This window comes from Chinchilla lanigera, unplaced genomic scaffold, assembly GCF_000276665.1.
Source record: "Chinchilla lanigera isolate Chin_1 unplaced genomic scaffold, ChiLan1.0 scaffold00090, whole genome shotgun sequence".
NCBI lineage: Eukaryota > Metazoa > Chordata > Mammalia > Rodentia > Chinchillidae > Chinchilla > Chinchilla lanigera.
In genome coordinates, this window is record NW_004955491.1 from 4,424,602 (window position 1) to 4,452,074 (window position 27,473).

Genomic DNA, 27,473 nt, shown 5'->3' on the forward strand with positions numbered 1-27,473 from the left:
ACGGCTGAATGGGACTCTGAGTGCCTTACATCCCTGCAGCCCTTGCAGCTGCCACCACCCCCAGCGGCCAGTGACGCGCATCTGCAGACCGCAGCCATCTCCCTGTGGACGGTGGTGGCTGCTGTGCAGGCCATAGAGAGGAAGGTGGACGTCCACAGCCGACGGCTCCTGCACCTGGAAGGCAGGACAGGGACGGCCGAGAAGAAGCTGGCCAGCTGTGAGAAGACAGTGACCGAGCTCAGCAACCAGCTGGAGGGCAAGTGGGCCGTGCTGGGGACGCTGCTGCAGGAGTACGGGCTGCTGCAGCGGCGGCTGGAAAACCTGGAGAACCTGCTGCGCAACCGGAACTTCTGGATCCTGCGGCTGCCCCCGGGAGTTAAAGGAGAGATCCCAAAGGTAACCCGGTCCCTCTACATCCGCTGTGAGATGCTGTCACACGCCCTCCGATAGCAGGAAGGGGTGGGTGCAGGGGTAAGATGTCTTATGAGCCTTGAAGAAGTTTTGTTTTTGTGTATGTGGGAAGCATTCTGTGTTCAGCTCAGTGCCCAGAGTGTAAAGCTTCAGATGGGAAACTCCTTCCCAGTCGGAGTGTGGTTACCTAGTACATACATTTTTTTTCCCTTGTCTCCTAGCCCTCAGGATTTACTTTTTTCTTTGTTAACCAGTCTGCCACAATCTTGGGGAGGAAACAATTCAGTATTTTATTCTATCCACTTGAATTTGTCAGCAATTCTTGTAAAAGTTTAGAGGAAAGACAAAGGTAAAGGTTGTACAATTATGTGGTTACCTTAAGGGGCTGTGATTATCTGTGGGGTGAGGTTTGCTGTAGATCGAGTTGAGATGTTAGAGGCCATTAGCCTTCTGGGCAATGGTACATAAAGCAAAAGGAAGTAAAAGTCATTCTGAAACTATGGAAGACAACTGTGGACAGCTAGTTTAAACACACCTATTTGCTTCCTCATTAATCTGTAGTTCTGGAATACTTACTATTCGTTTGATCTGTATCCTAAAAGTGTAGCAATAAACAACTCACTAATGTCTCCTGGAGCTTATATTTTCCTGGGGAAAGCAAGATGTCACATACACATACACAGACACACACGCGCGCGCGCACATTGAAATGATTTTTTGGTACTGGGAATTGAACTCAGGACCTCGTGCTTGCCAGGCAAGCACTGTACCACTGAGCTGTATCCCTGGCCCCTTGAAATGTTTTAATAAAAGTAAAGCAAAGTGGTCTCTGGTGATGTTTTCAAATGGATGTCAGACAGGGTCTCATTAAGGAGCTAATGTTTAAGAAAAGGCTGAGCCCCAGCTAGGAGACATTGCTTTCCAGGTGAAAGAGGACCTTGTGCAAAGTCCCAGAGGCGCAAATCCATTCATAAGGAAAGGAAAAGGAAGAAGGCAGTTAACGGGTGTGTAGCTTGAATGGGGGAGAACAGCTGGAGAAACAGGCAGAGGTCAGGTGCTTTCCTGGAGCCATGCTTTTCTGTCCTGGCTGAATGGGAAAATTACCTGGTGGAGCCAGACATGCCCGCTAACCCCAGAGCTCTGGGAGGCTGAGACAGGAAGATTGCAAGTTCAAGCCCAGCCTGGGCAGTTGAGCAACTGGGCAAGAAATGTTTCGAAATATAAAGGGCTGGTATGTAGCTCAGTGCAAAGGCCTAGGGTTCAATCCCAAGAATCGAAGGAAAAAAGTTACCTGGGGCACTTCTAAATTTTTGACCAATGTACTGTGTAGAGCCGAAGCCTGGGTGACCCTTAAAGCTCCGCAGAGATGCTCCTGGGTGCCTGGGGCTGTGACTACTAATGAGAGGCACTCGACTGAGGAAAGGACTTCCGGTTTTACACTGAGGTGCAAAGAGAGAAGCCTGGAGGGTTCCAGGAGCGGCTTCTGTAACTGCGCGGAGTAGTTTGAAGGCTCGTGCTGGCTGCTGTGGAGTGGGGTTCTGAGAACGGAAGGGGACACTGAGGCCGCTGGAGAGGAGTAGGAGAGCAGAGTGGCTTGGAGGGGCAGCAGTGGCGGGCAGGAGAGGAGTGGACAGAAGCGGGCTGTTGTGATTCTGGAACTGATGACAGATGACTGGTGGGTTAGAAATGAGTTGGGCCGGGGTACAAGCGCCTGCCTGGTAAGCACGAGGTCCTGCGTTCAACTCCTGCTACCAAAAAAAAAAACAAAAAAACCAAGAGTTAAGAATGACAATCATTAAAAAAAAAAAAAAAAAAAGAAGAATGACAATCATTGTAGGTCCGTGTGTGGCAATTAGATTTTACTGTGCTGTGTGCTTTGCTAAATTTAAGGTATGTAATTTTTTTAGTGGGGTACTGGGGTATGAACTCAGGGCTTTTGCCCTGAACTGTATCCCAAGCCCCTTTTCTGTTTTTTATTTTGAGATCGGATCTCTCTAAATTCCCCAGGCAAGACTCAGCTTGCATCTTCCTGCCTCAGTTTCCCAGAATGTTGGGATTATAGGTGTGTGCCCTCTACCCTAGTTGAAGGTGTATAATTTTTGTAAGAGCCCTAACTTGCCCAAGATGATACGGTTACCAAGTATAAATAGCAGAGTTATATTTTAACCCAGTAGGCAGAGGATATGCCATTAGCCGCTGTGGATTACAGAGTCCTAGCTCTTGGCGGGAAGACCTGGTTGGGCGGTGATGGCATTTCCTTGAGGCAAATGCCTTAGGGAGGTGTGGCCTGAGGTGGGGAAGAATGAAGCATCCTGGCGGAAGGGCTGAGTTAGTTTGAGATTGTGCGATAATTTGGGGAGAGGTGTCTAGTGGACCCAGAAGCTTAGGGGAGAGGGAAATACTTGGGAGTCACTGAGGCAGAATGATACTGTCACTTGTGAGAGAGGAAAGGATCATCCCAGGAGAGAGAGTGGATAAGCAAGGGAGTCCCAGGACCCAGCTGCAGTAGGAGGAGCCAGGAGAGAGGTGGAGCTGGAAGGGCACAGAGGTGAGAAAATCACACAGAAGAGTACTGGCGTCACAGGCCAAGGAGGAGAAGAGCTTTCAGGAAGAGAGCTGTCATGTTCCCGGGCCACGTGATCGGGGTCTGGAAGAGGAGGGCGGCATGCTTGGTGTCTCAGGAGTCCTGGGAAGAGCCGCTTGGGTAGAGAGGTACGGCTAGGGCGCAGGTGGAGTGGCTGAATGGTGTGGGGTGCAGGATGCTGAGCGACTCTCTGAGACTTCCCGTGCAGTGGGTGGAGGAGGAGCAGTGGCTTTGATGGCTAGCACCCCACTGTGCAGCCGTGTGTTGGGAGCCCCCCAGGTGTTCTGCTGGTGGCTCAGATGTAGCATTAAAGGTGAACTAAAGTTACTGTCTTCTCTGGCTAAGTGGGTAACATTTAAACTGCCCATCTTACACTCCCAAATCCTACAGAAAATAATGTGATTTCTTTATGAAATTGAAATGTATTTAATTCTAGTCAAAATACATGAAGTATGTAGTGCAGGCTGGCCTTGAACTCACAGTGATCCTCCTGCCTCAGCCTCCTGAGTGCTGAGATTACTTGTGTGTGCCACCATACCTGGCTAGTGGTAATTTTAATATCATTTTTAAACAATTTTGAAATAATGTCAACATTGGGAAGTCTGCCCAACTCAGAGAAAGTATATTTTCCAAATAAGTGGCAGAAATTTTACAAAATCACACACAGGTATAAAGTCATTTAAAGTACGGTATAAAGCCAGTGTGGTGGTGCATGTCTGTAATCCCAGTGCTCAAGGCTCAGGCAGGGAGATCACAAGTTGGAGCCTACCATAGGCAAATAAGCAATTTAGCAAGACCATGTCTCAAAATAAAAGTATAATTTTAAGTGTGAAGACCCTGGGTTCAGTCTTCAGTACCAGTCAATCCACCAGAATAGGCCCATAGATTTTAGGATAAAAGGTAGGACAGGTGGGGATGGTGGCAGAAGCCTGCAGTCCCAGCTAGCTGGGAAGGTAAGGCAGGAGGATTGCAACTTTGAGGCAAGTCTGGGCATTTAGCAAGACCTAATCTCAAAATTTAAAAAGAAAATAATGAAAAGGGCTGGATACGTAGCTCAGGACTGTCTGGGTTCAATCCTCAGTACTGCCTAAATGAAAAGTATGAAAAGATCATTTGAGATTGTGTCAGATTTCACACTGCAGCTAGCAGTTAAGGTGCTAACACTTGCTAAATTTTGGTGTAGAATTAAGGAAGAAAAAATACACAGTATCTGAGAGGGCTTTTAAATATTCCAACTATTTTCTAGCTTCATGTTTATGTGAGGCCAGCTTTTCTTCATATGCATCGATCCAAACAGTGTATCATAGTAAATATAGAAACAGATCCACAAATCCAGTTGTCTTTTAATCCAGATTTTAAAGAGGTTTGCAAAAAAATGTAAAACAGTACTACCAGTATTTTGCTTTGTAAAATATTTCTTATGAATAATAACTATGCTAATTGTAATGTGTTGGCTATTTTAAAGTGAATACATATTTTTAAAATTCTGTCTTTCTAATTAGTAAATATTGGTCAGTATATAAATGACAGCTGTTTGGGGTTCTGTGTAATGTTTAAGAGGTTAAAAGATCTGAGACCAAAAGTTTTGAGAAATTCTAGGCTAGGATTATAGTCTTTTCTCCAGTGCCCAGCGTCATGGCCAGTATCCTCTGGTGAAGGTGTTTTTTTCTTTTTTAGATAGGGTCTCACTGTGTAGTTTAGGCAGACTTTGAACTCACTTTGTAGCCCAGGCTGCTTTAGAACTTGTGGTAGTCCTCCTACCTCAGCGTCCCTACAGGCATGCGCCACCATGCCTGGCTAAAATGTTCCTTTTCTGCCAGTCACCTTTACAATAGTCGCAGGTTTTCTAAGTTCCGAATCATACCTTCCATCCTATGCCTTGCTCTCCTCTTTTCGGCAAAAGCGTCCTCTTCTCTTCCTCCTCTTCTAACTGGATTGATTGCTTGCTTAACCTACCTCAGAGCTCTTGTCTGGGGCTTCCCTTCCCTTGTGATTCTCAGGTTCCAGGGTTCCTTCACGCATTTGCATAGCTGAGGAACCTCCTCGAGAAACTTCCCAGGGTGTGTGGTTGTGGAGTCCTTGCATGTTTGAAATAACTCTCATTCAGGATGGGTTTGGTATTTTAGCTGGTTTTAAGATTTTTGTGAAAAAAACTTCTGCCTCAGAAATGTTGAGACATCGTTTCATTATCTTTGAGCACACAGTGTTGATATGTAATCTGATTTTTGTTCCTTTGTAGGTAAACTTTCTTTGGAAGTTTCTGAAATCTTTTTATACTTAATGTGAAATATAACGATATATTTAAATATAGATTTTTGTTTTCCTTTCTTGTACCGTGCATGCAGTATACCCTGAAAATTTGTGTTCTCTTAGGAAACTCTTTTGTTATTTAAAAAAATATTTTATTCATTCATTTCTTCTGACTTTCTCATTAGTTAGATATTGAAGTTCCTGGATTTACTCTTTATCTTTTTGCTCTATACAATTTTTTTTTCTTTTTTTTTTAGACAGGGTTTCATTCTGTGGTTCAGTATCTGAGTTACAGGGACATGAAGGTTCCCAGCATGAACCCCTATGAACTTACTGTGTAGCCCAGGCTGGCCTTGAACTCATGGTGATCTTTCTGCCTCAGCCTCCAGAGTGCTGGGATCACAGGTGTGTGCCACAATGCCTGGCTCTATACTATATTCTGAGAGATTGTCATGACTTTATTCTCCAGTCTTTTTGTTGAATTTTTTCACTTTTGGAAGAAAAGGTACACATATACATACATATCTGTGCAGACATACCAATTTTATATACATGTATACATACATACCAGTAGTCTTTTGTTTTCTCACCTGTCCCTTTTCCATAGCTTTATGGGTGTTTGTACTTTATAGGTGTATTGTCTTCTCAAATTTTTTTTTTTTTTTTTGGTTTTTCTCCAGTACCAGGAACCAAACTCACGACCTTGCGCTTGCTAGGCAGGCGCTTTTGCCACTGAGCTAAATCCCCAGCCCCTCAAATATTTAGGGGAATACTAATTAAAGGCTTTTAAAATTTAGTAATTCGGTTCCCTATTTCTGTGCACCCACCATAGTAATTTTTCCTCCTTTTATTCTGCTTTTTCTTGTTCGTATCACAGGCCTTTTCTAAGTGGCTTTTGATACTGAGATCATTCATAAAAACCAAACTGTGAAAGCTCTTGGGGAGGGAGGAGGGAGAGGGAGGCCGGATGACGCCCACCCAGCCAGTGCCGGTGTGAGGAGAGCTTCACGCCTCCATGTGCCCTTGTGGGGAACCTTCATGTCCCCATACCTCTGACGCTGTGCCTATGTGCAGAGGACCCTCCTAGTTTCTGTTGAGGGCTAAGTGCTTTAGAGCAGTCTGTGCCGACGACTCTCTTATGTAAAACTTGGACCCAACTAGGCAGAATTCATAATTACCCTTAGAATGCACTCTGGTTTTCCTTGTTAAATGTTTCCCCCCAGAGGAGGAGAGAGGAGGAGAGGAGAATGGGAAAAAAAGAAGCAGCAGGTACAAATTATAGGTACAAATTGCCAGTGATGAGTGTTATCATTATGTGTATTTAACATATACCAATAAAATAAAAATTAAATAGAGGAAAAAAATGTTTCCCCCGTTCTCATGAGGACTAGTCAGAGTTGCATCCCATTTCTTTTAGAGTCACCCCAGCTCCATTATGAGTGTCATTAATGCGTATGTAGTCTTACGCCCCTTTCGGGCAGAAATCTTTTTTGGTTTGTTTCTTTTTGGTATTGGAGTCTGAACCCAAGACATTTTCATTAAACTATATGCCTAGCCCTTTTTTTTTTTTTTTTTAAATTTGGACAGGGTCAGCCTGGGGATATATAGCTCAGCAGTACAAGCGCCTGCCTGGCAAGTGCAAGGTCCTGAGTTTGATTCCTGGTACCAAAAAAAAAAATTTGGACAGGGTCTCACAAAGTCACTAGGTTGCCCAGGTGGGACCTGAGCTTGCCATTCTGATGCCTCAGCCTGCAAGAGGGCTGGGATATAGGCATGTGCCACTACGCTTGGCTCAGAAACCATATTTTTATAATCTTGGTGCTTAAGGAGAACCTTTTTTTTTTTTTTTTTTTTTGAGACAAGGTCTGTCTATGCAGTTCAGGCTGGCCTTGAGCTCACTTTGTAGCCCAGGCTGGCCTCGAACTCACAACAATCCTCCTGCCTCAGCCTCCCAAGTGCTGGGATTACAGGTGTGCACCACCACACCTGGCTCAGGGAGAACCTTGTATGTAATGGATGGTCAGACTGTTTTGTTATGTGAATTACATATTGTGTTGCAGTTGTTCCTAACTTATTTGCGGTTATTTACAGATAATGGTCTCTACTCTCCCATAATTTATAGCTTACTGTTTATGGTCTTTCCCTGTGAAAACACTGAACCCATGGAGGCTGAGGCATGTTGTTTTTCCTGTATCCTTTCACTCCTCTGCGTAGCCTCTGCGTAGTTTTTTGCAACTAAATTGAGACTTGATTTTTTTTTTTATTTTAAAGAGAATAGTAAAAAATAAAATAGTAAAATACAAACAAAACAAAGCAAGGACATTAAAATGGTACAGAGTTTCAAACCAAATGATGGAGATTAACAGTAGTTGTTATATTATATATTATCTCTGACAAAGTTGCTCAGATTACCAGATGTAAAACTGGAAGACTGATCAAACCATTAAAGAGAATAAGAAAATAATAATTTAAAAAGCACTAGATACAATACGGAGTTTCACTAGACAGAATGGTAGGAATTCACCAGTGGTTAAGGGGGTTGGGGGTTTAGCTCAGTGGCGCAAGTGCCTGCCTGGCAAGCGCAAGGTCGTGAGTTTGATTCCTGGTACCAAAAAAAAATGGTTGCTATATTGCATACTGTTGTCTTCACATAAGTTGCTCAGATTACCAGATACAAGCCTGCAAAATAGGTCAAAATTTATATAAAAAAATTTAAACATTAACTGTTGCTTTCAGTAAACCACCAGACATCAGCAGAGACTTGATTTTTTGAGTGAGGGGCTGGAGTGGTAAGTGGCCAGTGAGGGTCCTATGTTGGCCCTCCAAGGGAGAGATGGGCTCTTCTCAGGTGCCACTCTGCCCTCACAGCTCTCCTGCATGCTTCAGATTTCTGGTCCTCCTCTCTGCCTTCTTGCTCTGCCTCATTTTTGCTGCTTTTCCCCTCTGCTACTCCACCTCCTCCTGCCAGGTGTGGTGAGCTGCACCAGAGTGTAGGACACCTTGCTGAGCTCCAGTGCCTCTGTGAGATGACTCAGCTGATGTCCAGCTCGGCTGATGTCCATGGCTGGAGCTGTGGAAGTGCCCCTCGTGGAGAGTCTGGCCACAACACTTGTTAAGTCTCTGCAGTCAGTGTAAGGGCTTGGTGTGAGTCTGGTATAATTTCGCCTGCCTGGTTTCTACCTTAGCAGGAGGAAGTAAGAAATAATTCTGGAAAGAAAAAAGGCCATAGGAAAGCCAGAACTTACTTTTATGTGGTATCAGCTCGCTGTCCAATGTGGACACTTCTCGTTTTCTCCTGGTGGAGACAGTGAGCTGACAAATTGTGTGAGTTACAGAAAATGTTAACTGCTGAAGGATAAGGATGTAACACCATAAATCTTGTCGTCAGACTCTGAAAGCTGACCATGCAAGCAGCAGAATGAGTACATAAAGTTTCAGAATCAGCTCAAGCGCCTGTTCAGTGAGGAATAAACTAGCCAAGAAAGGGAAAGCTATGCTTGAAGAGCCAAGAAGAGAATTAGAGGACACTAGAGACTTGGGAAAAATGAACTGCAGGTATTAACTTCACAAAGGGTAGAACTGTTAAAGGCTTAAATACATTAAGAATCAGAAACTCCAGTAAGAGAATAAAATACTTTCCTCCTGCCTCAGCCTCCTAAGTGCTGGGATTACAGGCATGTGCTACCATGCCTGGCTTAAAATACCTTTTAAAATCAGCAGATTGCATAAAACTGAACAAGAAATACATTAACGAATTAAAAAAATAATTTAATATTCAAGCTATGGTAGGTGCAGTGATACACGCCTGTAATCTCAACATTGAGGGAGACTGAGGCAGGAGGATCCTTAGTAAAGCCCTGTATCAAGATCAAAATAAAAAATGGTGGAGGTGTAGTTCAGTGTGACAACCTTGGGTTCACTTCTAGTACCAAAAAAAAAAAACAAAACAAAAACTTGTAAATGTTCTAACTAGACATAACAGATCAAACTGGAGGCAGGAATACATAGGAGTAAGTTAGAAAGAGGACTAAGATTGAAAGTGGACAGGATGGATGGTCCGTGAAGTTCTCAAATCAGCCCTGAACACCACATAATGCTCTAGTAGAAAAGGAGTTGAGCACAGGGGTCCCTATGGCCCCAGCTACTCTGAAAGCTGAGGCAGAAGTAATGCATGATCGCAGGAGTTCAGGGCCACCTGGGCAACATAGTGAGATCTTTTAAAAGAGAAAAAAACAAAAGGATTATGAATTAATATGTAAAAGAATAAAGGTATCAGAAATGTGGTTTTACAAAGTGAAAAGCTAGAATTTGAGAACAGATTGGCAGGGAAAATGATGTCTGGAAGCAACCAGAAAGGATCGGAGTGAGCAAGAACTGTGGGTTTCTCAGAGGGCAGAAGAGCAGACCAGGCCAGAAGGGCGCTTCAGGGCATTAGGTTAAAACTTCAGCAGCAAATTGTGAGCCCTGAAAATGGGAAGAAAAGAAAAAATGAAAATTCTGACTGGAAATAGGAAATTAGTTTGCAGATCCAAGTGACTTCACTTGACAAAGAATAAATTGCTGAGTTCAAACAGATGCTAAAGGGCAGAGTAGAAGGCTGAAACAGTGCCAACATTGGAGAAATACAAGGAGAAGATGCAAAGACACTGGGAGAGAAACAGACACAGTGGTTGAAAGAAAAGCAAAGAAGAAACCTAATCAAACTACAAAGAAACTGCAGTGAGCTCTAGTTGCCTAGAAAGAGAAAATCTCTTCATGAAAACAAACTGAAGGGACTGCAAGAGGAAGTGGGTGTCTCAGAGGTCGGCAGGTGGGGATTGGAAACAGCCGCAAAATGGACACAGCTTCCATTTGAAGCACATGCAAGGGTAGCTGTGATGCCCCATGCCCTCTTCCTCCCACAAAGATCCAAAGTGAGAAAAAGACCAGTTAGGAAGTACAGAGAAGGGGCTAGGGATTTAGCTCAGTGGCACAGCACCTGCCTGGCAGGTGCAAGGTCATGAGTTCGATTCCCAGTACCGGCAAAAAAACAAAAAAAACAAAAACAAAAAAAAAAGGAAGTAGGGAGAAGAATTCAAAATGTCAGATTCTGCCCAGAGGAAGAGAACGAATGAACAAACATCTTTTAGTGGTCCGAATCCCAGGCAAGATCAAAAGGGGCATTCACAGCTCTTTAAAAAGAAATATGGAACACAATCAATTGGGATTTCTGTGGTTTGGGGGCTTGTGGTGACATTAAAACTTTCCCATTTCCAGGTCAGGTGATCAGAACATGGGAAAAACTAATGGCACTCCCGCCCTGGACCCGCTTCACCAAACCAGGTTTCTTCAGAAGCCAAGGGTTAGCAAGGAACAGCCCGCCCAGCGCAGTGGCGCCTGCCTATAATCCCAGCACTTGGGAGGCTGAGGCAGGAGAATTACGAATTTGAGGCCAGCCTGGGCTACATAGTGAGTTCAAGGCCAGCCTGAATTACAGAGTGAGACCCTGTCTCAAAAAATAACAAACAATTAAAAAAAAATGACATGAGAAAACTTATTTGCATGGCATTGAGTTGTTTTCTTGCTATCTGCAAAGTGCTTCAATAGACCTCAGGAAAGGTGCCAGCTACATGCTGTATTGCATGAGTGTGGAATTTAGGGCTAGACTAATGACAGGGGAGCGGTAACTGAAACAGTTTCAGAGCTGTTTAGAATATTTATTGACGACCCTTTGACAATATAAAAAAGCAGTAAAGAACCAATTGGGGGGGAAGATCTATTGAATTTACTGCGGTGGGGAGGACTAATGCATGTGATTGTGATTTTAGGTGCCTGTGGCATTTGATGATGTCTCCATCTACTTTTCCACTCCAGAGTGGGAAAAATTAGAAGAATGGCAGAAGGAGCTTTACAAGAATATCTTGAAGGGCAACTACGAGTCTCTCATCTCCATGGGTGAGGCTGAGTTGGCACCAGCAGCCCCAGGAGGGCTCAGAGAGTCCCTGTTCCTCCAGTGTCCTCATTCCCCCGTCCTTGTACTTTAGCATTGTTCGAGCCCCGGCGGCCAATTCACACTCACCAATTCACACTCACGCAGTGGAATGCAGAATTTCTCCTTTTGCAAGATGATGGGACAGAGTAAGGTTCCGGGTTTTGAGTGTGCCTGCCGGTTCCCTCCGTGTTCTTCACAGCAAAAGGGCCTTGACTGCCCGCGGAGGCACACTGTCACTTCTTGCTCCAGGAGAGGAGCCTGTGGGCAGAGCCACCTAGCACACATGCCTTTCCCACATCCTGTCTCCTCCGGCCGCTTTCCTGAGTAGGTACTAGCATCCTAAGTTGGGTGTAGATGCATAGGGAAAAGTGATACGGAACCTAAAAGAAATTCCCTGGGACTATAGCACCCTCTACAGCAGTCAGTTGTCATGCTCGTTTGTCTGTCCCTTTTTCCTCAGATTATGCCATGAGTCAACCTGATGTCTTATCTCAGATTCAACCAGAAGGAGAACATAACACAAAGGACCACGCAGGCCCAGAGGAGACTGAGATTCCTGCGGTCCCCAGTGAAGGTAAGTGAGAGATGAAGTGTCCGCTCAGCATCTCCCTTTCCTGGTGGAGAAGGGGACACAGAGTAAAGTAAGCAGGGCCCGGGGCTTCCAGAGCCATTCAGTGGTAAAGACTTTGGGCATTTAAAAGAGTGAGCTCGCCGGGCGTGGTGGCGCATGCCTGTAATCCCAGCACTCGGGAGGCTGAGGCAGGAGGATCATTGTGAGTTTGAGGCCAGCCTGGGCTATAAAGTGAGCTCAAGGCCAGCCTGAGCTGCATAGCGAGACCCTGTCTCAAAAAGACCAAAATAAATAAATAAATAAATAAAAGAGTGAGCTCAGAGACATCATTTCCTGTGCCTTCAGCCATCCATACCACACATCCTAGTGTTATTAAATATGTTCCCTGATAAAAGGACTGAGACCCAGCAATTTAGAAATACGTGACAGGAAGCAGTCATGCCCAGCTGGAGTGAAGTGGCTAGATGGAAGGCATGCCTGGCCTAGGGCGGAAGGTCCTAGGCATCCGTGTGGTCTTTGGGGTGCACTTAGCCAGTGGCCCCGGATGCTGCTCCACACAGGGAAACGTGGATGTGCCCGGGCCTGGAGAGCACTGCGGAAATACCGCTAGCCAAAGTCTGGCTGTGCTGCTTCTTTCACAGCCCACCTTTGCTATCAAAAAATTCCCATATGCTTTTTTCTTTGCTGTATAAATATTCATAGATACCACTACCAGAAGGTTTATTCTCTAGACCTCACTATTAGATCAGCTTCTATTATGGTCTCATCTACTGCTATTTTTTCTATTTTATTATGCCAATTTTCATTCAGAAAAATAGAAGTAATTTTATAGTCAGTGTGTAGCTCTTCAGCATTAGACTCTACCACTCACATTTTACCAACTTCTTTATCACATGTGTATCCATTTCTGCATCCCTTTTCCCATCCAGCCATTAGTCCCCCCTTCCTCCCTTTCTTCCTGCCTCCCTCCTTCCCTTCTCTTTTCTCCCCTCCCCTTCCTCCCTCCCTCCCTCCCTCCAGTTCTTCCTTCCTTTTGTGTGAAGATTGAACCTAGGGCCTTGCACATGCTAGGCAAGCACTCTACCCCTGAGCCATGTTCCCGATTCTTTTTGTTTTGAATTTGAGAGAGGGTCTCACTAAGTTATCCAGGCTGACCTCAAGCCTGTGATCCTCCTCCTAGCTCAGCCTCCCAAGTAGCTGGGGTTATAAGCAAGCACCACTATACCCCACTAATCTTTCCTATATCTGATGTAGTTTAAATTAGAGACATCAGTACATTTCCTTCTAAATAGTTCACCATGAATATAATTAACCTAAGGTTCAGTATTTGTTTAACTAATAATTAACTAATAATTAACATATTTAATAATTAACTAATAATTAACCTATAATTAACTAAGGTTCAGTATTTGTTTTTACATACAGTAAAATGCTTTGGTGTGAAGTATAACTTCTCTGAGTTTTGAGCAATATGTACCACTGCCATATATATTATGTTTTAAGAATGGGTGGATGATTGCATTTAGGCAGTGTAGTGATTGACTGATTGATCTATATCATAGATATAAATAACAGCGCCTATAAAGATGGATTGATTACAAAAGATTAATTATTGAACTTTTTAGTCTGCATTATTAGTTGATACTGCGTTCAGCTGGTATAATTACCTGAATATCTTTTTTTTTTGTCTTTTTGAGACAGGGTCTCACTGTGCACTTCAGGCTGGCCTTCAACTCACTTTGTAGCCCAGCCTGGCCTCAAACTTGCAGCAGTCCTCCTGCCTCAGCCTCCCAAGTGCTGGGATTACAGGTGTACACCACCACACCTGGCCCTAAATATTTTAATTTGGGAAGATGGGTGAAAAAGATATGGATAATTTGGTTTTATAATGATGTGTTCAAGTTTCATTTACCTATAAGTATAGTGAATTTATTTTTACTTTGTGTTTTTTAAACTTCATTTCTGGGTAGTCAACCTATATACTTTATACTTTTTTTTAATTGAAAATGAACAAATAATGTGTTTGATTTAATATTCTGGTTTTATTCTTGTATCAGTGACTAGGAACCTAGATATTTACCCAAACTTGAGAATAGGATTCATAAGGCTGGGTGTGGTGACGCACACCTGTAATCCTAGCACTTGGGAGGCTGAGGCAGGAGGGTTAGTTCGAGACCAGTCTGGGCTTTTACAAAGTGAGCTCAAGGCGAGCCTGAACTGCATAGTGAGACCTTGTCTCAAAAAGACAAAAAAAAAAGGGAGAGAGAGAATAGGATTCATATAACTTGGGCCAGTCAATATGTCACATTTTTAAAAGCTTGCAGGATTCAGTACATAGTCTCCTGCAAGCTAGAGCTAACATTTATTAACACAAAAGGGTACAAAGCAACTTTAGCAAAGGGAAAGAGAACAGAGAGGAAACCAGAGACAAGCATCCCAGGTCCTCTCACAGGGGAGTCTCCTAGGACACATCTTGTTCCTCCAGCAATGATCTGTGAGAGTACACACAGAGTACTGTCCACCAGAGCTACTCATTCAATGCTTGGTGCCCATGGTTTTTATTGGTGGCTGTCACACAGGTGCCCTCTGCCTAGGACAGACCCAGATTCTAGACTTCTGGAAGGACGAGTCGTGGTCAGTATAAACAACTCTGTTTGGCAAATGATTGAGGCACCATGAACCACTGCTGTCATTTAGGGAATGTTTTCCATCAGTGTAGACAACCGTCTGCAACCGAGGACAGACCTGCAGCAGGCCCTCTAGAGTAGGCAGTCTCTGGCCTGTTCTGTGTTTTCCTTCTCCTGACAATACTATTTAAACACCATTGATCATTAAAACACGTAAAAGACTGTTCTTCACATATGTTAGGTGGGAGAAACTAATGCTAGGCCATGTGAGTGATAGGATTTTTAAAATGACTTTTTGATATATTATTTTTCATTTAACTGTTTAAATCCCTTCTTTATCTTATTCTAATATAACTTCTGATTTTTTCTTCTTGAGCAAGCAGCTTCTCTAACAGCATCATGTTTAAGAACTTTTAATGTACTTTGTAAATTGTTGTTAGACCAGTGTGTTTGTGTTAGAATGCTGATATACTTTTAGAAACCTTAATTTTCTAAAATACATTTGGGTATTTATCTTTTTTTTTTCTTCTTTTTTTTTTTTTGGATACAAAGTGAATGATTAGCACATATACTAACTTACGCCAGTTCTGATTTTAACCTATTTGTGAACAAGGATCATGAAATTTAGAGATTATAATTTATTACAAAATAACACATTCATCTGGCTGTTACAGTCCCACACCTGTTTCATAAATTTTTTTTTTTTTTTTTTTAAGAAAATTGTGCAGGGCCAGTGATGTAGCTCAGCAGCACAGTATCTGCCTGGCAAGCACAAGGCCCTGACTTCAAGTCTCAGTACCAAAAAAAAGAAGAAAATTGTCTGTATTTTTAAGAATAGTAGTTTCACATCAAAAGTATTTTTAGTGTCTTCTTAAGAAGCCAGATCTCAACATACTGTGCCTTGATTTAGTTTAAAAGCCCTTTGCACAAATCCCAGAACCTTGAATTTCTGGCCCCTTTTCAGAAAGCATGATCCATATCATATTAAAATGCACAAAATCAGATTAATTTAATCAGATTCATACTTCAAATAACATGTAACCAATATAGACAGGAACGTTTCTATTTGCTTGTGATTGGTCTTTCTAGTTTTAACCATGCTCAAGCAGAAAACCTGGTTCTTACTCAGTCCCTCTTACCTGGTCAGTGTGCAGTTTTTCTGGCTTTCTCCGAAGCCCGCGGCTTGCCTGATCCGTGACTTTACTTTCATTTCATGCCCCTCTAAGTACCCACGTTGTACTGTGAGGAAAAATGTGTAGTGCCTCTGCAGTGGCCTGGTGGCAGGTGCTGCCACCAGCAGTTGTCTGCGCCAGGCCTCCTGCCCCTTTACTTCCCTTCCTCAGGGTGTTCGTGTTACACACTCACTCACACCATCTTGCCAGCTTGTAGACACCAGTGAATTCTACGTGTTCTGTGACAGCAGTGGTGAGAACCAGCCCTCCCTCCCTTCCTCTCTCTCTTTCCCTCTTTCTTTTTCTTCCTTTCTTTTTCAAACAGACTTTATTGGTACATTTTCTTTATCTATTTTTTTTTGTTTTGTTTTTCTTCCGGTACTAGGAATTGAACTCACGACTTTACACTTGCCAGGCCGGCTCCTTGCCGCTGAGCTAAATCCCCAGCCCCCTGTACATTTTAGATACATAATGATTTCCTTCATCGCAGGGCATTTGTACCTGTACATGATATAACTCATTTCTTTTTTTTCCCTTCCCCTACCCTGCCTTCAACCCCTTCTTCCCTCCCCATTTATAAAAGGTTTGTTTCCATTTTTCCCTGCTTTTCTCATTTTTTGTACTTTTGCCTTTTTTCCTTTTCCCCTCCCACTTCTCGTGTTTGCTTCTTGATTTGAACATTTCTTCCTATTTTATTTTTATTTTTTTTCTTCCTATTTTAAACAATACCCATTATACATTTTAGTCCTTATTTACACATGTGTGTCTGATTTATTTCACTGAGTATGGTCTCCAGGTGCACCCATTTACCTAAAAATGTGTCCAGTTTATCCTTCTTTATGGCAGAGTAGTACCGCATTGTATTTAAAAACCCACATCTTCTTTATCCATTCACCAGTTGATGGACATTTGGGCTGTTTCTATGATTTGGCTATTACAAACTGTGGGGCTATGAACAAAGGTGTTATGGTGCTTTAAATTCTTCCCTTTTGTTTTTTCTTTTTGAGACAGGGTCTCACTATGCAATTCAGGCTGGCCTTGAGCTCACTTTGTAGCCCAGGCTGGTCTCGAACTCACAATGATCCTCCTGCCTCAGTCTCCCGAGTGCTAGGATTACAGACATGTGCCACCATGCCCAGCTGCTTTTTAATTCTTTTAGGAAGGTATCAGAAGGGGAATACCTGGGTCGAATGGAACCTCTAGTCCTAGATTTTTGAGGAATCTCCACACTGATTTCCACAGTGGTTGCTCCAGTCTACACTCCCACCAAGAGTGGAGAAGAGTCCCTTTTTCCCCACATCCTTCCCATCATTTGTTACTGGTTGATTTCTTGATAGCAGCTATTCTTTCTGGGGTGAGATGGAATCTTAGCATTGTTTTAATTTTTATCTCTCAAATGACTAGTGCTACTGAACATTTTTTTATATATTTATTTGCTACTTCACTTTTTCATCTGAGAGGTATGTATTCATCTCAGATTCCCATTTTTTAATTGGGTCTTTAAATTAGGGGGGTCTGGTGTTTTTCAGTTCTTTCTAGATAGTAATCCTTTGAGGAACAACTGGCAAAAGAAGCTGCACTTTAATAAAATAAATCCTTAGTCCGGTTGATCTACTAAATGAACAGAGAAACGGTTAGACTTTCAGCTTCGCCATTCATAAAGAAGGAAGCTGAGTGTAGTGGCACATACTGTATTCCCAACTGCTTCGGAGGCTGTGGTGGGTCTGTGTTTGAGCCCAGGATTTTGAGACCAGCCTGGGCAACACAGTGAGACTCTGACTCAGAAATTTTTTTAAAAAGCTGAAGGAAGTAAGGGAAAGAAGAAAGGTTAGTTTTTTGAAATGTCCCAAGTTAAGCATATAGTCTGATGCTTAACGGTAAACTCTGGTAACAAGAGAACTCTACATTTCTAGAGCAATGACTTAACATTAAGCAATGCTTAATGGTGAACTCTAATAACAAGAAACGCTACATTTCTAGAGCAATGACTTATTTAGCTCTTCATAGTTTTTATTGTTGCCTGCTAACTAATACTGTATCTAAAGACTGGAAGGAATCCAGGTACCCATCAGTCAGGGCTTTTGAATAAATAATGGTGCAGCCATGCAGTACACCTAAAAGGGACCAGAAAGGTCTCTATAAACAGCTATAGAGATCTCCGGAATAACATGTTTAAAATCAAAGTATAGAATTGGTTTGTTTCTTTTTTTTTTTTTTGGCTTTTTTCTGGTACTGGGAATCGAACTCACGACCTTGCACTTGCCAGGCAGGTGCTGTGCCACTGAGCTAAAACCCCAGCCCCTGGGATTGTTTATGTAGTATGGCATGTTATGTTAAAGAGGGAAAGTATGACTCTGTACATATTTATGTGTTTACAGAGAAACATGGAAAATGAAAAGGAAAATCAACCAGAGTGGCTACCTTATATGGGGAGAAAGGAAACAAACAGATAGGAGCTAGACTTCCCTGAATATGTCTTATTTTATAGTTTTGACTTTAAAACCTTGTAAATATTTAACATAATTAAGAAAATATAAAAGTTAAAAAATCAAACATACTAAAATAACTAGACGTGGGCTGGAGATTTAGCTCATGGCCCAGCGCCTGCCTGGCAAGCATGCAGTGTCCTGAGTTTGAGTCCCAGCACCAAGAAATAAATAAATAAAAACTTAAAAAAATAAAATAACTAAACTTGCATGCATATTTACTTCAAATGATCTTAAAGCACAGTATTTTAATTGCATGTCCCTAGAGATATATATCCTGAAGACTAAAACCATCGTAAAAACTTGAATTTCATGTTTGTTAATATTTTTAGTATTATCTTGAAACCTATCATATATTCAGGTTAAACAAAGATTATGTTAATGTCATTAGAAACTAAGGGTCTTTGTCTTTTCAGGGTTAAGAAAAATACTAGTTTAAGATAAAAAGATTTAATATCAATGCAGTATTCTTACATATGAAACAGAAGTATTAATAGGGGCTCATGACACTTTGCTTTTGCTGAGAAGTCTGCATCTCATAGCATTGTCCACTGACAGGGCCTGGAAGCAGTGGGAACTGGGTGGCAGTGGCAGCCTTATTGCTACACCCTGTTTCAGAGTGAGCCCTAATTCTGAGCCCAAGCAGGAAGTGCACTGATGAGCCTGAGGTGGTCTGTCCTGCCCGAAATCAAGGAAGCTGGCATTTGGGGCTGTGTGAGCAGCACTGACCGAGAGCTTCCTGCCGGTCACGTGAGGGACAGTGGCACCTTAAAGAGAACAGTGACTCAATGGACTGAAGCGAGTCAGATGTGTCTCATTCTTTGAATTTGTACCACAAACAACAATAACAACAAAAGTCATAAACACTGGAAGCATAGTTGACAGTTTCTAGAGCACTAACTCATTGTATAGAAAATTGTAAAAGAAAAGTAGTTAAGCATGTACAGAAGTCATGTGTCTGGTAAGTGGAAGTTTATCCTTTGGTTTTCAAGAGCTCCTCTTTCACAACCCGTAGCCCCTTGCCTTTTCCTGTGTTGTGTATGTAAATAAAGGTAAGGCTGGGCTGTGTGTAGGACACTGGAGCTTGTGTGCACTGTACGGTAGCAACAGGAAAGGCAACCTCCTGTCTGGGCCAAGCCTTGCTTTCCCCTCCGGGAAGTCTCTGGGCGCTAGTCTTACCCAGCCTCTTCTGCCTCTGGCCACGCCCTTGGATTCCAGCACTTTCTAGCTGATTTAAGAGGTATTGAACAGAGCAGGGAGTTCTGTTGATTTGCTGGAAGTAAAACCGTAACCTGTCTGCAAGGCTTTTTTGAGAAATAACTTTGGAGAGCTTGAATTTACTGTCAGGACCTTGCCTGCTTGTCTGCATAGGCTGGAGAAGATCATCTAGGTCTAGACTAGAAGAGCAAGCACATGAGGCGTGTGTGTGTGTGTGTGTGTGTGTGTGTGTGTGTGTGTGTGTGTGTATGGAAAGCATTCAGAGATGGTGCTTTCTTCTTTCACAAAGAATTCTCAAGACGTGAAGAACTTGCACATGCTGTTTTCACTGTGCCCAGTTTCGGAAACTGACCTATATCATTTAATAAGCAAAGGAAATATGATCCCTGGGGAAGAGCCCAGAGTTGGGAATCCGAAGTGTGCTGTGTTTAAACTGACCTAACTTCGTTCTTCTTGAAATGTACTTGTTTTTTACTTAACACTTTAAAAACCAAAAACTGTTGGTTAGTGTTGCCTCTTTGCTTTTATCTGGTGTACTTTAAAGCAAATGTCTGATAATATGATGTAAATACTTCCTTATTGGAGATTTATTTAACCTTGTTGGCCACTCTACTTAAAAGGAAAAAATATTGCCTGCTCCCTTTCTCCCAAATGAGAGAAAAATATGGAAATATTGTTACTATAAGAGCACTACCAGCTAGGCATGGTGGCACATGTCTATAATCCTAACACCCCGGGAGGCTGAGGCAGAGGGATCACATGTTCAGCCTGGGCAACTTCGTGAGGCTGTGTCTTAGATAGAAAGGCCTGGGGATGTTGCTCAGTGCAGAGGCCTGGGTTCAACCCCAGCACCACAAAACAAACAAAAACTACCAAGTGAAAACTACTGTGGGTTCTATTCCAGGGTGTCATCTCCAAAATAAAAATTGTGACTTGTTTTTAAATGAGCTGACTAAAAAATAGAGGCGCAAGCTAGGGTTAGTTAGAAGTTTTTAACACACAGTATTTAACAAGCCAATGTGATTATGTTTATCTTCTAACTCAAGTCCCTGAAGGCTGTTTCCTTTCCCCCCACATTCAGAGCCTGGACTTTCAACATCAGATATTCTGTCTTGGATCAAACAGGAGGAGGAACCTCAGGTTGGGCCCCCCCAGGAGGCCAAGGAGAGTGAGGTGTACAAAGGCACTTACACGGGTGAGTGATGGCTGAAGAGCTGCTCCGCGCAGCCCTGCCCACACCAGGAGGGACCCAACAGCCTGCCTGACATAGGGTCTGGAGGCAAGGGGCAGGCAGGAGAAGGACAGATATGGTCGCCTGAGTTATCAGTGAAACCAGGAAGCCTCTAAGATAAACTCTTTAGTGGGAAAACACTCTCAAATGCAAAAACATTAAAATACAGTACTTTGGTCTGGAGGCATAGCTCAATGGTAACATGTGCTTAGTTTGTGTAAGGCCCTGGTTTAATCCCTAGCATAGGGCTGGGCTTGATGGCGCATGCTTGTAATCCCAGCATTCAGGAAGCTGAGGCAGGAGGATCTTTTTGAGTTCAAGATTAGCCTGGGCTACAAAGTGACCTCAAGGCCAGCCTGAACTGCATAGTGAGACTCTGTTTCAAAAAGACCAAAAAAAAAAAAAATTGTTAAGGGAAGAAAAGTAAGTACTGATTAATGGACCAAAAGTACAAGTCTGGGGGAAAGTAGAACATCTACAGGTCACTTAGAGAAGATAGACCAGCAGTAGGAAGTGGGTTGGGAAGATAGCAGTAGACACAGTATCATTGGAGAGGTGCAAAGGAGGATGTTCAGTGAAAGGGAAAATGGTAATGGGAGAAGAATCATTGTAAGATACTTAGCACCATTTGTATTTTGACACTTGAATTATAAAGAAGAATCCCAAGGTCATAAAGTACCCAACTGTGTATACAACTTAATACAATCTGGTTTTAATACCTTCTGCACCCTGTATTCCTTTAGGCTCTGGGAAGTACAGTTTCTGCCCTTCCAAAAGCTTCCCCTGGGGACGCTTAGCAGTGCTAGGCATGTCCACTGTGACAGGCCAAGGGCAAGTGGGGTGGTATTAATAAAAGAGGGGAGACACAAAAGGAACACACATGCCTTGTAGTTTAGGTATTCAGGCAGGAAATAAAGATGTGGAAACAGAAAGGGAGGATCCGTCCTACAGATGAGTGAGCCCAGCGGGCATAGTAGAGCACACCTGTCATCCCAGCTCTCAAGGAGCCTGCGATGGGAAGGTCGCAAATTTAAGGCCAGCCTGGGACATCTGGCAAGACCTCATCTCAAAATAAAAAATATAAAAGGTAGAGGATGTATTTCAGTGCGAAGGCTCAGGGTTCAATCCCCAGTACTGGAAGAAAAAACCCAAAAACAGAATAAGCAAAGACGCAGGAGTAGAAATGTGTACTTTGTTTTCAGGGAAAGGAGAGACAGTTGATCCTACTGAAGGATTCTGTTCAGTAGAACAGAGGAGACAGAAGTCAGGAGGTTTTGGTTTTGTCACAATAGGTGACAGAAAAAGCAGATGCAAAGCGTGATGAAAGCAAAGTAGGGAGGCCTGATGCTGTCTTTCCTTTCCCAAACAGGGAGCAGTGTTAAAGAGGTACAGTTTACACTCCCTGATGATTTGCACAGGGAGTGCACACATCTTGGTATTGTCCAGGCTGCAGGGGGTCCCTTGTCTGAGTTTCAGGAGCAGGGACAACTTTGGGGGCTGGACAGGACCTGAGCAGGTAACTCTGAGTCCTTTCTTTCAGAGGAGGAGCTTGTCATCAAGTCCGAAGGCCTTGCTCCAGCCACCTTGTGCCCCGAGGTTCCAGTTGCCTTCTCTGTTGCCCCCACAGCAGTGGCAAAGGATGTTTTCTCAGATGTGGCTTTCAAAAGCCAGCAGTCCGCACCCATGACACCTTTTGGACGTGCGGCCACTGACCTGCCCGAGGCCTCAGAAGGACAAGTGACATTCACTCAGTTGGGAAGCTACCCGCTCCCGCCTCCTGTCGGGGAGCAGGTATTCTGCCACCACTGTGGCAAGAGTCTCAACCAGGACATGCTACTGACCCACCAGTGTGGCCATGCGTCCGAACACCCTGGGCCCTGTGCCCAGTGCCCAAAGCACTTTCCCGTGCAGCCAGACCTGGGCAGCGCCTCCCAGGAGCACGCCGGCGAGACGCCCCCCACCTGCCCGCACTGCTCCCGGACCTTCACACATCCCTCGAGACTCACCTACCACCTGCGCGTGCACAACAGCGCTGAGCGCCCTTTCCCCTGCCCGGACTGCCCCAAGCGCTTCGCCGACCAGGCTCGGCTCACCAGCCACCGGCGTGCACACACCAGCGAGCGACCCTTCCGCTGCTCACAGTGCGGCCGCAGCTTCAGCCTGAAGCTCAGCCTGCTGCTGCACCAGCGGGGCCATGCACAGGAGCGCCCCTTTTCCTGCCCGCAGTGCGGTATCGACTTCAACGGCCACTCAGCCCTCATACGCCACCAGATGATCCACACGGGCGAGCGGCCGTACCCGTGCACAGACTGCAGCAAGAGCTTCATGCGCAAAGAGCACCTGCTCAACCACCGGCGGCTGCACACGGGCGAGCGGCCCTTCCCCTGCTCCCACTGCGGCAAGAGCTTCATCCGCAAGCACCACCTCCTGAAGCATCAGCGCATCCACACGGGCGAGCGGCCCTACCCCTGTGCACTCTGCGGCCGAAGCTTCCGCTACAAGCAGACGCTCAAGGACCACCTACGCTCAGGCCACAGCGGGGGATGCCCAGGCGACAGCAACCCTTCTGTGCCGCCACCTGAGCCGCCTGGGCCGCTGCTTCCTGCGCTAGAAGCCTCTGGCCTGGGCGTCAGCACGGAAGCACTAGAGACCAGTCAGTGGTATGGGGACGGGAGCGGAGGGGGGTTGCTGTAGCTGCAGGCTCACAGCAAGCAGAAAGTCCGGCCTAAAGCTGGGGGCCCGCCACCCACAGTAATTATTCTCCAGCACGTCAAGGAATTCAGGGTCCTCCACACGCAACTACTATTTCAGAACTTCACAGCTGTGCAACAGTACCATATCTTGAAATCCAGAAAAACCAGGAAATGAACCCAGCATCCCCATCTTTCCAAAGATACTACAAAAGCAGAAGTTAGGAGACTGTTGCAGAGAGTTTGGGAAGCCAGGTTTGCCCTCTGGCTGTCTCATCGCGGGGCGGCCTCGGTGAGGTTTAGACCATGTCTGTGTCGGTAGAGACGTGTGAGGGGGAGCCTTAGAGCTTGAAGCCCGTCCTGAGGCAGGTGAATGTGGAAGGCCTTTCACTGGTTTGTTAGTCGAGATGGCTGTCCGAAAAATGTCCTTTAGCCACTGCTTACCTTGCTGCCTCCTGTAAAAGCTCTGTCCACACCCGTGTAGCTGCCTATCTGTCCCTGAAACACAAGGACTCACGACTGCCTTCTTGGGGGTCCTAGGTTGTCTTCTCGTACATTTGTTTGATATTGGGTGAACAAAAAAATCTGATTGTAATAGCTTATTTAAGAGAACAGTTCTTAACTTCTGCTGGCTTGGTTCTAACATTCAGGCTTTTATACTGGCATTTACTACCAGAAATCTTTGTAAAGGTCCCAGCGAGAAGCTGGGGGCAGAGTTCTCAGCCAGTTTGAAAGCTAGAGACCCCAAGAAATACCTGCCGTGACAATGACAGAGCAGCCTGAAATCTGCGCCTGACCTGTGTTTCTAGAGCACTCACATCTGCCTTCCTTTTTCCAGGCCAGTGAGCTGAGTTTTCAGTTCCCAGTGTCCGATTTTCTTGACAGTCACCAGCAGCAGAGATCACAGTGCCCTCCTCAAGTACAAAGGGGTTTCAGGACGTGCCCCGGGCTGGGCTTGCAGTTCCTCAGGAGAGCTGCAGCAGTGTGGTGGTGTTCTCAAGCCATCCAGGAGAGCACCTGTTCCTCCCAACTGCCCTGCCGCATGGGCACCTCCTAGATCCCTGAGAGCCACCCCCTGTACACAAGATAGCCGTGGTGCCTATTACGCTTTTTGGTGCCATGGCTACCACACGTTCTATTCTTGGGGTCACTCAGACCCTGGGATGATTTGAATCTAGTTCTACCCCTGAGTGTCTTTACAGCTTCATACTAGTTCCCTTCCCTTTCTAGTGCTCAAATTTGCATCTGCAAAGTGATACTGTGAGCTGAGCCTGGTTGTGCATACCTATAATCCAAGTACTGGGGAAGCAGAGGCAGGAGGATCACTATGAGTTCAAGGCCAGCCCGAACTATAGAGAGAGAGATTCTGTCTCAAAAAACAAAAGAGACCCCCACACACCACCACCTGCATGAGGGGGTGGTGAACCACTAGAAATTTAAAAAAAAATCTGGTGATACATTTCCTTCTGCCAAAATCCTGTCTCTGCTTTCGGCTTCTGTCCAAGTGAAGCCAAATAAGACAGCAGAATCAAAGCAGAGGAGTTCTTGCAGAAACTTGACTGAAATCAATTTGATTTGTTTTGCTCTTGTTTTGTGCCTGAGGGAGAAGACAGAGAATGTAGGAGTGCCATATCTTGGGTGAAAAGTTGTTTCTTATACCCTCTAGTTCCCCCTAAATCTACAGTATTAGAAGGAGGTGTGGGACTTCAACAGGATATTCTCCCAATAAGCGATAAAGACTTGTGTTCTTACCACCGAGTCTAGGCTTCCCTCTGCCTCACTGTTCATTACCACGCCAGGAAAGGGTGGCAGCCCAGCTGGCTGTGCTCCTGAGAAGGCTGTCTGAACACGCCGCTTGGGAAGACAGTTACATTCCTAAAACACCGCTTTGTGACATTCACCATTCCAGGGACCACAGGAGACGTGAGGACTGCCTGAGGCCTGGCCTGCTGTCATAACCTCATTTTTCTTAAACAATGACAAAGCCCAAGGGTTTAGACAACGACAAGCCAGGCGGTGGGCAGAACCCTGGAGTATTGGGATGAAAAGTTTTCTAGCCAGGATCTAGCCCTCATCATGGGAAAATTGGGTAGTTCTGAGCATCCCAGAACCAGGGTTCTGGCTTTATTGGTGACCAGTAGGACCTTCAGTGTGTTTTTCAGGTCTGTAATGCACCTTGCTTCCCACAATGAAAAGGAAAGAGAATCCTACTCGAGTATTTCTTTTAGGTGGTGAGCTAAGATCCTAAAAATCCTTTCCAAATGGATCCAAGCATCTTCCAGGCTATGCTGGAGAAGGGATTCTTACACGAGGTATGATGTGGGATTAGGTTATAGTTCAGATTCTTTTTTTTTTGTTTGGTTTTTTTCTTTTTTTTTTTTTTCTGGTACCAGTTCAGATTCATTTTAAACCAAAAGATTTACTGAGGATGCACAACTTAGTGCTAAAGTGCTGCAGATAAATCCACAGCCCGTTCTGCAAGGAATGGTAGCCAGCAGAGACCCAGGCTTTCTCAGAAAGTGAACACGGGTTGCATTCCAGGGCGACAGGAGCCACAAACCTGAGTGTGGAGGGCAGTGTGCAGGGCCATCTCAGAAGGATGGCAGGAATGTGGGGTTCTAGTTCTGGGACAAAGCAGGGAGTTCAGCCGTTTGTGTTACATTCTCCTTTCCCTCCATCAGGCCCCTACCACATAGAACTCCAGGCCACTCCTAAAGAATTTATTTGCTAAAGATTCAAAAGTAGATTGGTGAAAAGCTAAGGTAAAGTCCAACAGAAAGCTTTCAGTGTGTGCCGGAGAACCTGTTGGTCCAGCAGGCACTCCTGGGAGAAACCATGCATCTAACGCTGTGACCGAGGGGGCCCAGAGGCCTGCTTGCTGGAGTGGATGCAACTCGGAAGAGGAAGCCTCACAGCTCTTCACCTGCCCGCCCGCCTTTTGGATTGTCACAGCACTGTCGCCGTGCCAGTGGGGTGCGGGGGTTCACTCACCAGACTGGCTCTCTTTGCTAGCATTTTCACTGACACCATTGGGTGAGCCTCTGGGTCAGCCAGAAATACGAAAATAAATGGAAGTTGGTTGATGGCCTAGAAAGTGAAAGAAGACTCGTCCTTTCCTGCTGGACACCACGACTGCAAACACCTTAGCAGAGCTCTAGCTAGAGCCATTCCCTGCATGACATGCCTCGTTCCTAATAAAGTGCATACAAACTTGCTGGCTTCTCTTGAGAGGTGGGCGTCTACGCCTGTCTTACCCAGACCTGGAGACTTAACAGGCAGTGATAACAAATGCGGACTGTTGCAGTCTGTAAAAGCCTCATTGATAGGTTATTTTAAAGGGGCCCATGTTGCAGTCTGTAAAAGCCTCATTGATAGGTTATTTTAAAGGGGCCCATACTTATTCCAAGTGGAATGGAAATCCCAAATTCCTGCACAGATACTCCTCCCCCACATCATAGCTTCCTAGATGATAGGCTTCAGCAGCTGCCTGAGAGCTACTCAGTAGCAAGGAGTAAAAGCAGATCTTTCCCAAAAAGGCACTAAGAGACCAAGACCTGTGATGTCCCAGACAGGTTTTTCTTCCTGTGTGTGTGTGATGGGCACTTCTGACCGTGTTCAGTGGACTCTGGGTCTTTAGCTCAGCAAGGGAGAAGTCACTTCCCACGGTGCACACTCACAGAGGTGGGTGTGTGGGTGAGTTTCAGGGTTCCGCAAGCAGCAGGTCCCTGAGATCAAATTGGGTGAGGATAGGGTGCAGCAGGGACGCAGCCCTGTGTGACTAGCTGAGAGCAAGGACTCAGGCAGACCTAGACTGAAGCCCTGGAGCTACCGTGAGCCATACACTGATCTATTTCATCATCTTGAGCCTTAGTTTCCTTATCTGTAAAATAAAAACGATATCTGCATCGCAGGAGCGTTCAGGCTTGGGAGGAAATTTAGGTACATTGTTAAGGGCAGAGGCCATGACAAAGATTTTTACAGGAGCAGCCTGAAGAGGTCATAAAGCCGAGCTGAATTGGAGGCTGCTCTGCAGAGACACATGACTGATTGCTGTCTCAGCTTTTTGCCCGCCATGTTCCTCTACTCTGTTTAGCCTGTTCCTCTCTCTCTCTTTTTTTTTTTCTTTTTTTCTTTTTTTCCGGTACCAGGACTCGAACTCATGACCTTGCGCTTGCCAGACAGGTGCTGTGCCACTGAGCTAAATCCCCAGCCGTCTTTTCTCTCTTTCTAAACCTCCCAGCTCCCCTGAATTTCATGTGCTG

The 27,473-nt window shown here is 44.8% G+C and overlaps 1 protein-coding gene across 1 annotated transcript; it reads left to right on the plus strand.

The window, feature by feature from the left end:
* Znf398 (zinc finger protein 398) lies at positions 1–26,425 on the plus strand (the record flags this gene model as incomplete). Its single annotated transcript, XM_013504589.1, is given in 5 exon segments — positions 1–396; positions 11,053–11,179; positions 11,677–11,790; positions 20,372–20,485; positions 22,062–26,425. Coding segments are annotated over 5 exon segments (1,905 nt in total), but the record flags the coding sequence as incomplete, so codon positions are not given.
* Between the last annotated feature and the right edge of the window lie 1,048 nt (positions 26,426–27,473).